Source organism: Pleurodeles waltl, chromosome 11 (assembly GCF_031143425.1).
Source record: "Pleurodeles waltl isolate 20211129_DDA chromosome 11, aPleWal1.hap1.20221129, whole genome shotgun sequence".
Taxonomy (NCBI): Eukaryota; Metazoa; Chordata; class Amphibia; order Caudata; family Salamandridae; genus Pleurodeles; species Pleurodeles waltl.
The window spans coordinates 580,492,180-580,504,642 of NC_090450.1; the positions used below are offsets into that span (position 1 = coordinate 580,492,180).

At 43.0% G+C, this 12,463-nt stretch overlaps 1 protein-coding gene across 3 annotated transcripts in view; it reads left to right on the plus strand.

The window, feature by feature from the left end:
- The window catches only part of CHMP7 (charged multivesicular body protein 7), a 125,377-nt gene that overhangs the window by 59,428 nt on the left and 53,486 nt on the right, over positions 1–12,463 (plus strand). For all 3 annotated transcript variants that reach the window (XM_069214070.1, XM_069214069.1, XM_069214071.1), the window contains exon 5: positions 3,954–4,087. In XM_069214070.1, the coding sequence (XP_069070171.1) occupies positions 3,954–4,087 (134 nt within the window). The remainder of the gene's footprint in view (positions 1–3,953; positions 4,088–12,463) is intronic.

Here is a 12,463-nt window from a genome sequence, read left to right on the forward strand (position 1 = left end):
TCAGGAATCTGATGATTTGGGTTCAGGGGAGCCCTTAAATCCTGGAATTAGAGGTGTTACAGGCGTCAGAGGGCAGTAGCCAATGGCTACTGACCCTGAGGGTAACTGCACCCTTCTTGTATCCACTCCCTTTGGGGAGAGGAACACAAACCTATCCCTATTGATCCCTGTCCTTCAAACTAAGATGGAGGGTTCTGCAGGGAAGGGGTCACCTCAGCTCTGGACACCTTAGGGGGGATCCTAGCAGGGGTGGTCACTCCTTCCTGCTTTCCCTAATTTTCCCACCGGACTTGCCACCAAAAGTGGGGCTTTGTCTGGGGGCGGGCAGCTCCACTAGCTTAGTGCCCTGGGGCACTGTAACAAGAGGTCTGAGCCTTTGCAGCTCACCGCCAGGTGTTACAGTTCCTACAGGGGGGAGGTGTGAAGCACCTCCACCAAATGCAGGCTTTGTTTCTGGCCACTGTGAGCAACAAAGGCTCTCACCCCATGCGGCCTGAAACTTGTATCTTAGTGGCAGGCTGGCACCTACCAGTCAGTCCTGCACTGAAGGATTGGGTAAAATATTGGGGGCATCCCTGGGTGCATTGTTCAGTAAATCCCACACTAGCATCAGTGTGGGTTTATTGTTAACTGTGGAGTTTGTAATGATAAACTCCTAGACCATATACTCAATATAGCTACACTGCACTTACAATGTCTAAGAATGGACTTAGACGCTGTAGGGGCATATTGCTCATGCAGCTATGCCCTCACATGTGGTATAGAGCACCCTGCCTTAGGGCTGTAAGGCCTGCTAGAGGGGTGACTTACCTATGCCACAGGCAGTAGTCTGTGGGCATGGCACCCTGAGAGGGGTGCCATGTTGACTTTGCCTTTTTCTCCCCGCCAGCACACACAAGCTGCAGTGGCAGTGTGCATCTACTCAGTGAGGGGGTCCCCCAGGGTGGCATAATACATGCTGCAGCCCTTGGGGACCTTCTCTGGACACGGGGCCCTTGGTACCATGGGTACCTTTTACCAGGGACTTATCTCCATGCCAGGGGTGTGCCAATTGTGTAAGCAAAGGTACTGATTTTTGGTAAAGAACACAGGAGCGGGGGCCTGGTTAGCAGGATCCCACCACACACTCAATCAAAGTTGGCATCAATATCAGGCAAAAAGTGGGGGGTAACATTAATCATCCGTTATCTTGACACTTTTATTTTTCCCTGAAAGCTCCTGGATGTACATGGAACGCTGCCTAATCTTTTCAAACTTCTGCACAAATTAAGTAATATATATAAGAAACATGCAGAGGCTCCAGCTGGAGAAGTGCCTTCCAGCCGGCCCAGGCATGCAGACCCCATGGATAAGTGTCACAGATCCCTGGGGATCCACAGATCACAGGTTAGTAATTTCTGGTTTAAGGGCTTCCAGTGGGAAGATGCGGTAAGCGTTAGGATATCGCTATGCGCAGATGACTTGCTTCTGTACCTGGGAGATTCTGATGTAAGAGGGCCTAGGGCACTGCAAATCTTGGAGTTGTTTGGTGCATGTTCTGGACTCTGTATCAACCCCCAAAAGTCAGTGATTTATCCTATAGCCTCATGCTCACCTGATATGGTATGGGCATCTGGACTAACGGTTCAAACTAATGGGTTTAGATATCTGGAGGTGTTCAATATGGGAGATGTACGGTGCTCCTTCGAGAGGATCTTGCTGCCACAGCTGGAAACACTGACCAAGGATATTGCATTTTGGAGAGCATTTCCGCCGTCCTTACTGGGTTGTTTGGCCATATTCACGATGGTAGCACTACCACGACTCTTGTACCTTTTACAGAACCACCCATTTCCAATCTCAAAATCCTTTTTCCAAAAGGTGAACACACAATTGCGCACATTGATTTGCGAGAGTGGGTCCCCGCGCATTTCTCTGGACAAATGCTGTAGGCTGGTGTTTGAGGGTGCCATAGCCACGACGGATATCCACCTGTACTACTGGGCAGCACACCTTATCATTATCAGTGACTGGTGGTTCGGAGGGCTCACATACCCTGCTAATGCCCTTGACGGGAGGGATATGGAACTGTAAGGCCTGTTACATTTACTGTATGAAGGTGCCTCACAAGTGGAATTGCCTCCAGCAACATGAGTGGTGCTGGAGGTGTGGGAGGAGGCCAAGAAGGCCACTGGTGGGAAGGATAGATTAACGCTAGAAACACCACCCTGGAGAGGAACCCGTCTCCACGTGTTGGGTCCCTGTGGAGCTTCGCATCATGGGATATTATAGGGATTTCGACTTTGGGTGGTCTTCTGGATACTGGATATTGAAATCCTTCCAAGACATCTAGGTGGAGTATGGCCTCCATCACAATTTTTTTTGATTCTTACAACTTTAACACCCATGCTTCAGCCAATCAGGGAAATCACAGAGTTTTCATCATTGGAGGCTAAGCTCCTATTGACGAACATGACAGAACACAAACTATTCCAGACGTACAAAAGGTTTTTAAGGAATATGCCAGATCCTATGGAGACTGTGCACGGGGCATGGGGCATGGGGCACGGGAGACAGACCTTGAAGAGCTCAGAGACGATGATTGGAGGGAGATGCTGGGGGCACCCAGAGAGGAAGCCGTAGCCTCACAATTAAGGCACATTCACTTAGAGCTGCTTCACCGCACATACTAAACCAGAGTGTGACTCCATTGCATGGGCTTCCTTGCAAATGGTGACTGCTTGTGCTGTGGGACTTTCCCTGGGGACTTGACGCACAGGTTTCGTCACTGCTCTGCTCCCGCACATTTTGGGGGAGGAGGCCTGGGGAGACTAGAGGAAGTAATGGGATGGAATGTCCTGAGGGACCCTAAACTGATACTTTTGCATATCACTAATGATCTTGGGGGTACAAGGTACTAAAAGACGCTCCTGTGGTTGAGTCTAGTAATATGCCAAGAGGGACATTGCAAAGGTATGGAAAGAGGAGGCAGTCCCCTCGGTTGAAGGTTGGGCCAAAGGTATGGATTTTATGCATGGGGTTGGAAAAACCCATATGCAAGGTGAGGGGGTGTCTCAAAAACATCATAAAATATGGAAACGTTTGGCAGAGGCACGGGAATTCATCTGGAGCCAAGCCCAGACAAACTATGGATATTAAAATCATGGATGGGTTCATGAGAGCATTGGACAATGATACAGATACTGACTGACAGAGGGGTGAGATGGAAGGGAATGGTGGCCAACTTACAATGATTATGACATCTTATGTTCCTGAGATATGCAATGCTATGACATTGATTACCATTGTTGCTATGCCTATTGCCATATGCTTTGAATGTATAGGGCCATAGTGCCCCAATGTACATGTAGGGAAAAAATCAATAAAGAGTTTCTTTTTAAAAAAAATAAACCATAGTGACTTGGGATGCTTATCAAGCATCATACTCTCATTGGCATCCTGTTTCTATCATGAGGTGTTGGGAATTCAACTCATCTAATAATAATACCTTGACTTGAAATGTTGAGTGAGTCAGGCTTTTGATTACATCGAGATTATCTAAAGGAGAAAGCTGATGCCAATGTGTCCATTGTAGGAATTAGACCCCCAGTGCCAGGCCCTGTCCTGGGGAGTGGATTGTCTCATGAGCATGCTCAGATTGGGGATTTGTCCTTTGCCAAATAATACGCCTGTACTGTGAAGCCGTAAGGTTAGCATGCATGCAGGCCCCTATGAGCTTATGTCAGCCCGGTAGGTGGAGACAACGCATATTAGCCATGGAAGGTTGGGATATGATGTATTTGGATGGTTCCGTTTTTACATTGACCTTTATCCTGAAAAACCAAAATTTGGGACAAGAGCGTTCAGATTAAGGAGAACCTACCATGCCAATGGCATCGGGTTAGTGAGTAAAATAATGTTCCTGTGCTGTTCAAGTACATATCGATTCATTTGTATGCCTCTCTCCTTTTCAGATTGTGAAGTTTGCCCGTGGTCTCAAAGACAAAGTGTCTCCTGTGAGTGATGTGGACATGGGGATCTATCAACTGGTTCAGAGCGAGAAGATGCTTTCTCTCAAAGTGGAGGCTCTTTCTGAGGAAGCTGACAGGTAAAACAAATGTCTTCTGCCTTGTCACTGTTGTACAATATATTCTAACTAGGAAACCATTCCATGGTCTAGCTGGGTCTTTTAACCTCTGTGCAACCCTCCAATCCACCACTGCTTATTCCAGGTATGGTTTGTATGTCGCTACCATGTCAATAGTTACAAGTCACTACATTGGAGCCTCTACATCGAGTCATCACATCAGAAGTACCAATGGTGCTACTTTGTAGTTATAGTTAAGTCAGTTTCTATGGAAGACCCAAGGAAAAAAAAGGAGGTGTTCCAAAACATCAGTTGCCCATGTTAATTCCCATTGACAGTTTTGAGAAGCGATAGAAAAAAGAATGTGAAGTGAATCACAGCAAATTCGACAAAAAATTAGACCTTTACTATGAAAGTATATTTTGGTATAAATCTGTTCCGACTTTTTTGAGAAATTCACGTTTAAAGAGATGCATGGGATGGTTATGAACGGGTGAAAACTGTTGGTCCAGTGGGGACATCTTTTTTTAAAAATAAAAAAAATAAAAAATGGGCTAAGCTGATTGGCCCGTGGAGCATTTTTTTCCTTGGGCCATTTCGGAACCACAGTTCATAGTCTGGTACTAAAGGATTTGACTGGCTGGCTGGAGCTGGAAACAAAATGCCGCAGCCGCTGTTGCAGCACTTTGAGTCCTGAAAATGTTTTGTGAAAATCATGTAAAGGAGCAGGGTGAACCCACCCTGACCCCCAGGGTCCTTAGGGGAAGGTCCCAAAGGGGCACTCTTATGTTATAAAAGAAAAAAACGGTTTTGGCGGCAAGTATAGTAATCATAAACAGATGATACTGCGGTACCCAGCTCGTCCCCCTGCATTTCAGTGGTACCGCAGTTCTTTAAAAACAAATGGTACTCACCTTGCCCCACAAGGGTACAAACAGGTATACATAGTATGTGTGAATACAATACACCAACTCAAATAGATATTCACTTGGTCTCTGAAACTATATCTTAACTTGTGAGACCATATCTGAGCTGGGTATAAAATAGAATCTTGAAGCAAAAGTCCATCAGAATTCAACAAAGCCAGACAAGAGGTTTCATTAAGCAAAACCTTGAGGACAACAGGCCATCGTACTTGGTAAATGGGAACACAATGGTCGGGATCTGGAGGGGGGGGGTCAGACGGTGCAGTTGCATATTGGGCTCTTCGGCTTCACCGTAGATTAAATTAATCATGTATTGGTGGGGGGAAAGACAAGGAGCTGAATACTTGAACTTTGCTATGAGGGTGCTACAGCCTACACTTTCTCATAACACTCACACATTCTGTAAATGCTCATGATAGACTCTCGCACTTTCAGTTTGTTTGATCACACCAACACATTCTCAGCATTTCCCAAGCACACTGATCATACTCGCACATCCACTCACATTACACTGCATTCTCTCTCATCATACTCTGTACACTCTCTGCAGGAAAGTGCCTCTTTTTGACATGGTTACCCCCAACCTTTTGCCTGGTACATGATGTTATTTTGAATGAAGGTGCACTGGGTTCCTTCTAACTAGGGTCCTAATGTCAGAGCTTTTTCCCAAAACTGCACAGTTGTTACCCCAATTGGCAAAACCTTTAGTGCCCTCTGTAAGTCCCTAGTAAATGGCTCCCCTGGTACTCAAGGAAGTCCCTAAGAGCTGCAGCATGAATTGTGCCACCCTAAGGGACCCGTCACCAAGCACATGATAGGCTGCTATTGCAGGCTGCATGCCTTGGTGCAGAGAAAAGTGAAAACACAATATGGCACACAGCCTTTGTGCCATATCCCCTAAACTGCAAGAAGTATATTTAAGTCAACCCTCTAACAGGCCTCACAGCCCTAAGGTGGGGTGCATTATATTACATGTGAGGGCATATCTGCATTGACAGATATGCCTATGCTATGTCTTTGTCCAAGAACCAGTGACCAGGGGAGTCATTTTAAATGCATATGCTGGACACTGATCAATACAAGTTCTCCAGCTATATGATGGCTTCACTGAAGATAGGGATGTTTGGTATCAAACATCTCGTATTGGTGAACCCACACTGATGCCAGTTTTGGATTTACCAATACCTGCACCCAGAGGAGCACCTTAGAGGTACCCTTTGAAACCCTACCAGCCTCTGGTGTGCTCACCTGCAGGCAGGCCTGATTCTGAATACCCCCTATCTCCATAGGAGCCCACGTTAAGTTTGCTCATCTTTGACCTCTGCCCCGTGTTGCTGGTGGTGCGTGTTTGGGGTTAAGTTGAACCCCAACTGATGGACTTCCTCAAACCTGAAGACTGAAACTGTAAGTCGAATACTTACCTGCAAATTGAACTAACTTTTCTTCACCCCAGGAACTGTTTCTGAAAATTGCACTGTGTCCATTTTTAAAACAGATTTTTGCCAATATTTCAAAAACTGTATAACTTATCGATTTCAAACAAACTACTGTTCATACATGTGTGAAATACAAATCTATTGAAGTACTTAACTGCAACTTGAATCTTTTGGTTCTAAAAATAAATTGAGAAAAAATATTTTTGTTATATAAAAAACAGTGGTCTGGAGTTAAGTCATTGAGTGTGTGCTTCTTCTATTGTCGGTGGGTGTACAACAAATGCTTCGCACTACCCTCTTATAAGCCTAACTGCTCAACCACACTTCCACAAAAGAGAGCATCAGTATTATCTACTTCAGCCTCTGTTAAGTCTCTGGGGAACCCTTGGACTCTCTGCACACTATATCTTGTTTTGATATAGTATATACAGAGACAACTTCCCACAGCAACCCCAACGGTCCACTGCACCTCCTCACACGGGTAACCCAGACTGAGAAGAAGAGGACCACTGGTGTCTCTGTGTCCCCAAGGCTCATGAGACTTGTGCCCACTTGTTGGTTTACCCAGACTGGCCCTTCTTGGTCCTCGCCTGCAGCCTGTCCCCCCTCCATTGCAGCCACAACTGATGACGGACACCCAATGGTCCAAGAACCCTCTGCACCCAGCCACCCTGGACAGAAGAGAAGAGGACCACTGGTGTCCCTCTGTCCCCAAGCATTGCAAGACCTGATCTCACTCAGTGTTTCAACCTGAGTGGCCTCCTGGCTAGAGCCTGCAGCTATTTCTGCAGTGACCGATCTCCATAAACGCACTGAGCACTCAACACTGTTTTGCACTCTGCACCCGGTCGCCCCGTGCCACTGAGGGTGTGCTGTAGGTGTTGCCTTTGACCTTGCACACAACTCACCTTAACCCCAGAAGATTGGTCTTGTAAGTCGCTGTACCCTACCTGTTTGCAGAACTTGTTTTTCCTCCTATAGGATAGCATTACAGAACTCAGAAAATGCACTATGCCCACTTTTAAAAGTGAAAATAATTCCTATTTAAAAACGTACTTACCTGAACGATTTTTCTCTTGTGCCGAAACGTATATGAAGATACTTGCTATTTTTATAAATAGGTTTGGATCTCCTTTTTGAGTCATGTATCTCATGTATTGACTATTGTGTGTTGGTTTGGATCTCCTTCTTGAGTCATGTATCTCATGTATTGACTATTGTGTGTATCTGTAGATGTCTTGCACTCCTCTGTGTTAAGCCTAAGACCACACTGCCCCTAAATAGAGCACTTTGGGATTGCATAGCGTGCCCTGTCCACTCACTGGGGAACCCCTGAATCCTTTATTCAGTATTCACATACCACATAAACAGCCACCTTCCTACACTCTCATTATTCCTCACACTTCCTCATCACACCAGAGAAACACCAATTACACACCATACAGCGAGTCCCAATGCTTTTGATCACACTATAAGCTTTTCGCCACAATTGCTCACTCTATTCACTTTCCATACCCTTCCATTATACGCCACACACTTTCATGGCACCCCGCAGTCACCTCATGCTTGAACATGCCAACACATCCACATTCTCTTTTCACATACACAATCAGAAAAACAAATTCACGTGCACACATCAAACCTGATACTCCCAAAAATTCCCTAAGAACGACATTTACATTCTGATCCCAGCACCACACTACACTAGTAAGAAGCAGGGAGCAACATTCTAACCAGGAGACATGTCATGAAGTGTTCACACTAAAGATGTGTTGGTCAGGACTACCAGTGAATCTGAAGACACCAATCCGCAAATCACATCCCATTGACATTCTCAGTGGCATAACTGCACACCATCTGTCCATTTTCGCATAGGATACCAGAAGATTGAAGGACTAGACACACACTAGCTGCCTATTGTGCTGATCTCTGACCAAAGAGAACAGATAAGGCACAGATAGCACAAGGCAATAAGAGTGAGAATGCACAGCCATGTAAGAAGACACAAAGGGGAGAAACGGACTACACACTTAACCTATATAGATAGAACACTTTCAGGATCGGTCTGCACAATTAACTAGGGGTATGCACACACAATCAGTGGTTGAGGCTGAAGAATGAGAAACTGGATCTCATCACATGGGTAACTATCTAATGGGACAACCCCTCAATAAGGTTTCAAACAGAGCCAGCTGCAGCAGAAAGTGGTGATTGATGCACTATGTAAAAACAGCATTCATAAAAAAACAAAACCGATGAGGGTGCAGTGATGTAAAAAGGCTATGCCTGTGAATATGGGACTGGATTGGGCATAAGTCACTATATTTACACTTAGGGTTTAGGGGTGAACATGTAAGGTTGCCTTTGGCACTTCAGAACGTACCTATGCAATTAGGATTGCATAGGGTGAGCCAAAAATGGCTGAAGCAGAAGGGGTTGGAGGTTACGGCAGATTCGTGAAAATGGTTAATAAATGTAATTTTTCTGTTCTGAAAGGAGCAAACTACAGTTGAATACAATTCTACACTAAATAATATTACATAGGATTCCTGCTTTTCTAAATTGAATTGGTTACCATGTGTCAGCAAAGTGTTTTAAGTGTAATGAGGCTGCAGAACGCAACTGGAGACATATGGTTTGGAGTTGTCCCATGTTTTTGGAGTATTGGGAATCAATTTGTCGTTTATACTGTACTTCATTTGGATTTTCCAGATGATCAGCATCTAATATTGTTGGGGTATTAATCAAGTATGGAATCATGCACCAGCTGTAAGCAAAAAGTATATATAGTCACTTAAGTTGCAAGGTCATTAATTCTTCAAAACTGGAAAACTAAATTAATACTAACACATGATAAATGGAGGATGAAACTGATAAAAGTTAAAGAATGTGACAAATGATATGCATTGAGGACTGGCGCTCATAAAAAATTTCAGACATTGTGGGGGAATATCGTATAAGTGGTATATAACCTATCCTCGTGATTTTTAGAGAATTTATGATGAGGAAGTGTAAACAAGAAATAACAGAAGGATTTGCTTATTTGTATTATTAACGATGAGCTTTGAAATGAAAGGTGTTTAAGATCAGTGGTAAAAGATGATAGCTTGATGTATTTTTTAATTTTTCTAATAATTGTTTTTAAGATGTTGCACATACATGCAATTATGAGGTTGCTCCTAGCAGTCCAAGAAGCCTCTGGACATATTTTGCTTTTTTGAGGTGCCACTGAGCATAAGAGGCTATATCTCCCCTTTTTTCACTGCACTAGGAATGCAGTATACCGGCACATATAAGAATCCCAGCAATGTCTGAAATTGTACCCTAATATGTGAGACAAAACCTGAATACGCAAGTTTGCAGTGGGGATACTAGATTGCTTCTGTGACTATGGACTTGGAATTGGCACATGAAGCTATATCTACACATTAGTCTGAACTGTGCATCGCTTTATGAACTACTGTTGTATCTGTGGTGTTTACAGAACATAGAGAGCATTGCTGTAGACCATACTATGAAGAGTACATGAACCAAACTTCTGATCTGTATCTTGTATGTACATTTTAGGATGTGTCTTGAAGAATTTACGCACAAGGCCTGGCACCTGGACTACCCATGCACACAGTACATACAGAGCAATGCCACAGCTGTCTCCTATGCTCAATACTTAAATGATATAGCCGTAGGTCTTGCATCGTATATGCTATAGGCAGGGCATTGCCACAGGCCATAAGTTGTCTGTTCTGCAGTTTGTGTTACCATGTCCTGTTTGTTCTAACCATCTCGTGGTCGCAGGTAGAGTGAGTCCCAGACATACTTCACATAGAGGACTATGCACAGGAATATCAAGGGTCTGTTGCACTCACACTGTAGTCATGACAAGATGTCAATTGTAATGTCATCTGTAATATCATCCGTAGTGCAGGGCAAGTTAATATTGCTGAACTGGAAAGCTGCAATATGAGCTACCTTACAATAAAAAAAGTAGAAATTCACTGGTAATAAGATCTTAGCTTACCTTAAACCCTAGAGATTCACTAAAAAAAGACAAAGGGCTATGATAAGATTATAATTGGGTGTTGAAACGAGCTAAAACGGACGTATAAAAAACACTGAAATTCGCCAGTTATATGTCAGTGAGTTAACTATCATTTGCTTCTTCGTCATGCACTGCTTACCTCACATGCATCACTGATGACATCACAGATGACATCATTGATGACATCACAGATGACTTCATTGATGACATTCATTCATCCATGGTTCTTTCTCTTCAAACCAAAAATCCTTTCTACACCCCTTTTTCAACATTTGGGTTCTTATAATATATTTATTGTTACTGTATTAACTTTTTAAGGTTATGGTTAGAAACTGAATGCAGATGAATTGACCGAAATTGATGCATGTGTCACTAAGCCATTTTGCTCCCTAAATGGACTGCTTTTATTAATAGGTATCTCTAGGAATCTGATTTTGGCAATTGATAAGTAATTCCCCAGAATACAAGGTTCAATTTTTGGGATTAAGTTTGAAAAATATGTTTTGATATTCCGAAGGAAGGTTCCCCTTTTCAAGTGAATTAGCAATAATGTTCATGATAGTGCCAATCTGATGGGTAGTAGGGTTCCTTTAAACATTTCCTGGGGCAAGACCAACCGGAGATCCCTACTTCCTGAAAGGCTTTACAAATTTCTAACATATCTTCACTAAAAGTAAATGAAAGGCACAGAAAGAGATGTGATGGTCTGGACTTTCAAGTACTTGTTTCCTATGAATGCATCTGATTGCTAGGCTTTATTTAATAACTGATCAGTTAACAAGTCACATAGCTGCTGTGATACGATGATATCTGATTTCACAGATGGGTTCTAGAAATGAGAGGGGATCTTGAGTTTTTTCTCTGATTGATATTTGGCTTCAGAGATGAGAGTATGATTAAAAAAAACTTTACATTTCTAATTCAGACCTTGTCCATCCTTGGGTGTTTGAGATAAACTTGTCAGTCTTTTAAGTTCTCTTCCAAACCTCTCAAGTGACATTCGTTTATGGCCAAACTTAAATGATTATACTTTGATTCTACTTGTTACCACCTACTAAAACTTCATCCAGCCGAACCAAAGCTTTGTAACAGGAGATCCGAGTGGGACCAGCATGTCATGATCCTGTCAGACTCTTTCCTTTGAAAAGGTGAGAGCTAATATCCCCAAAACACTGGCAATAAAGTCCTTATGGCCTGAAACTAAGACATAACTAGTGCAGCACTATAAACGGTTCACTTTACAAAAGCCAAAACTATGGGCTTTGTCGGTGCTTGATTAAAAGGATGTAATTGTGCAGCCGTTCTAACCTTAACTCTCAGTGAAAACGTTGTTGTCTTCTGTGTTTGTCATTGAGGTAAAAGCCAGTGAAAGAGTACATAGTTATGTAGCATATAATGGCAGCACTCAAACCCAACTACTTATTCGTTCACATTATTTTAGTGGTACACGTGTATAAAATTGCATTTCTCCAGAATTATGCTATTTTCTTTTTCGGTAAAGTATCTAATTGTTTTTATGCACATTTATGCCCATTTGCTCTGGTGAATATACATTCCTTAGAACAAAAGTGCATTTGTTTGTCCAATTTTACTTTTGTCACAGCAGATACACATTTGCACATTTGCTTGCCCCCGTTTGCATATGTTTTAGATAGTTAAGAATATTAGGTACGTATTGGCCTTCTCAACTATTATACATGGCATTTTGGGCTAACAAGCATTCATAATGTATTTGTGAGTACTGCAGACCTCATGTTTTCTGGTGACTTGCTGAATGTAACTAGTCATTCGGGGCTCATTCGAATTATGGCATAAGCCAGATATCGGTTAAACGTTTTTCTCTCAGAAGTCTGGATCGTGTTTTTTTTTAAGTGCACACACAGAACCCGTGAGTTCTACAGGCATGTGAAATCAGAAACAAATAAATGGCAGTTTTTTCTTTTATATGTTTTCTATTGAAAATCCTATTGTTTAAAATAATTTCTTGCATCCAAGA